Here is a 2,031-nt window from a genome sequence, read left to right on the forward strand (position 1 = left end):
TTTTAATTTAGTATGCTTGTTTTACATTTATAACAAAGAAGAATATACCAATATATTATTTGTTAAATCATTTATTTTAAAACAAAAAGAATAATATGTTCAAAAATAAGAAAACAAAAATACCTCTGTACTTCTTACAGCAGAGATCGGTTGTTATTTGTAATTTTCTCCATTTTATTCTTCAAATTTCAGTTCAGATTTGTCATTTTCTTCAAAATAAAAGAATGATTTCGTATAATTGAAATCTTACAACAGAGACGGTATAATTTGTCTTATTATTCGATTGCGTCATCTTTTTTTATTTTATTTTTCTGCAGACAAATTCCGTTACTTCTTTCTCACTTCTCACTAATCACTGTTACTAGTAAGAAACCATGATTACTCTTCTTAAGCTCAAAACCATTCACTAAACTAAAGATTAAGAAAAATTAATTTCAGATTACAACAAAATTTCACTCACTTCCAATTCACCTCTCATCTTAAATTTACACATCGGAATCATCATGCAAAAACAAACCAACAAAATTAAGAGATTAAACCAGATGATAGACGAAATCAATCAGCAATTAAGCAAATCAAATCGAATCAAGTCACTGTTGCTGATTCCGTTCCTCTGCAACTTCCGTTTCCGTTTCCGTTTCCTTCTCCGATTTCTCAACCGTTTCATGATTCTGAAGTTGTTCGTCGGAATTTAGATCCATAACAGAAGACGATTTAGGAAAAACAGGAGTAGCCAAAAAGGTAGGGTTCTGGTCACCAGCCATAATGACAAGAAATTTCTCTTCATAAACTTTAACTGATTTTTCATTTGAATTATCACCTTCTTTTTCACTATTTCCGTTGTTGTTTTCTTCGTCATGTAACTGACCAGTGAGTCTCCAGTAAGAACAAGCTAAAATCAAGAGAGCGAAAGCTATGAGGCCTAGCATGGCTGCTAAGCCTCCGAAGAGATAAGGAATCGGCGAGTGCCATGAAGAATGAGACATTGAAGGTGATGAAGAAGGTGTAAATGAGTAACTAGTTGAAGTTGTTGCTATGTTTCTCATTTTTCTTTTGAAGGTAGGTTTTAATTTGGTAGAGAGAAATTAAGAAGGTGGTTTAAGAACGAGAAATGAATGATTAAAGAGTTTGAAGTGAATGAAAATGGTGGAGAAAGAGTGAGTGGTATTTATAGGTGTGAGAAAGGATGAAATGAAGAGAAAAAGTGTTATTGGCTTTGTTTACTGGGTCACGGACTTGGCCATGTTTTGTTGGTGTAAGGGCAGTACTGTAGGGTACCCTTTAAAAACATAGAAATGAATTTTCGGCGGATTAAAAATTCTTCATTCGCACGTAAAACTTCATACAGTATAATTTTTATCTTATTAATTTAAGTTAGTGGACAAAATATTTATAATTGTGTAAAAATAATGATAAATATTCTCATTTAAAGTTCATGGTTAAACTTTATAACTGCGTGAAAATTGCTTCATTTTGCACAAAATTTATTTCATTCCTAATTATATGAATCTAAAATAACATGTATTTAATTAAAAAAAATTATTGTATGTAAAACGAAAAGAAAAAGGATTATGTATTTAATTCAAAATTTGAACTACATACATCAAAAAGAAAATTGAGACTACATACATCTTTGTTTACTTATTTTTATTTATTTACTTTAATATTTTGAGTTTCTAGCACTAAAAACAATAAAAAAAATTATAGAATCTGTAAAATCTCATATAATGCAAATTATGTGTCTCTTTAGATAATCGATTTGATTATATAAAGAGGGATAGTGAATAGTTTCTTATTAGTTTGTATGTTATTTTTTGTATAATTTAATTATATATATATAAAGAGTGGAGTTTAATTTATTTTAAAAATAATTTTTTTTAATTTATTCTAAATTATAATTCTTAAATTGAATATAATATTATAAAATAAATTAAATAAAAAATGCTAATTTAACTATTTTATTAGATTCTATTCAAAGTTATATATAGAATAAAAAATTTCAAAATTAAGAAAGAATGTGTACTTTTATTA

At 27.6% G+C, this 2,031-nt stretch overlaps 1 protein-coding gene across 1 annotated transcript; it reads right to left on the bottom strand.

The window, feature by feature from the left end:
• Nucleotides 1-378: 378 nt before the first annotated feature.
• Nucleotides 379-1,232, bottom strand: LOC127087813 (protein GLUTAMINE DUMPER 5). The gene has a single exon (XM_051028733.1). The coding sequence runs from the start codon at nucleotides 1,044-1,046 to the stop codon at nucleotides 591-593; it is 456 nt and encodes a 151-aa protein (XP_050884690.1). The 5' UTR covers nucleotides 1,047-1,232; the 3' UTR covers nucleotides 379-590.
• Between the last annotated feature and the right edge of the window lie 799 nt (nucleotides 1,233-2,031).

Source organism: Lathyrus oleraceus, chromosome 5 (assembly GCF_024323335.1).
Source record: "Lathyrus oleraceus cultivar Zhongwan6 chromosome 5, CAAS_Psat_ZW6_1.0, whole genome shotgun sequence".
Taxonomy (NCBI): Eukaryota; Viridiplantae; Streptophyta; class Magnoliopsida; order Fabales; family Fabaceae; genus Lathyrus; species Lathyrus oleraceus.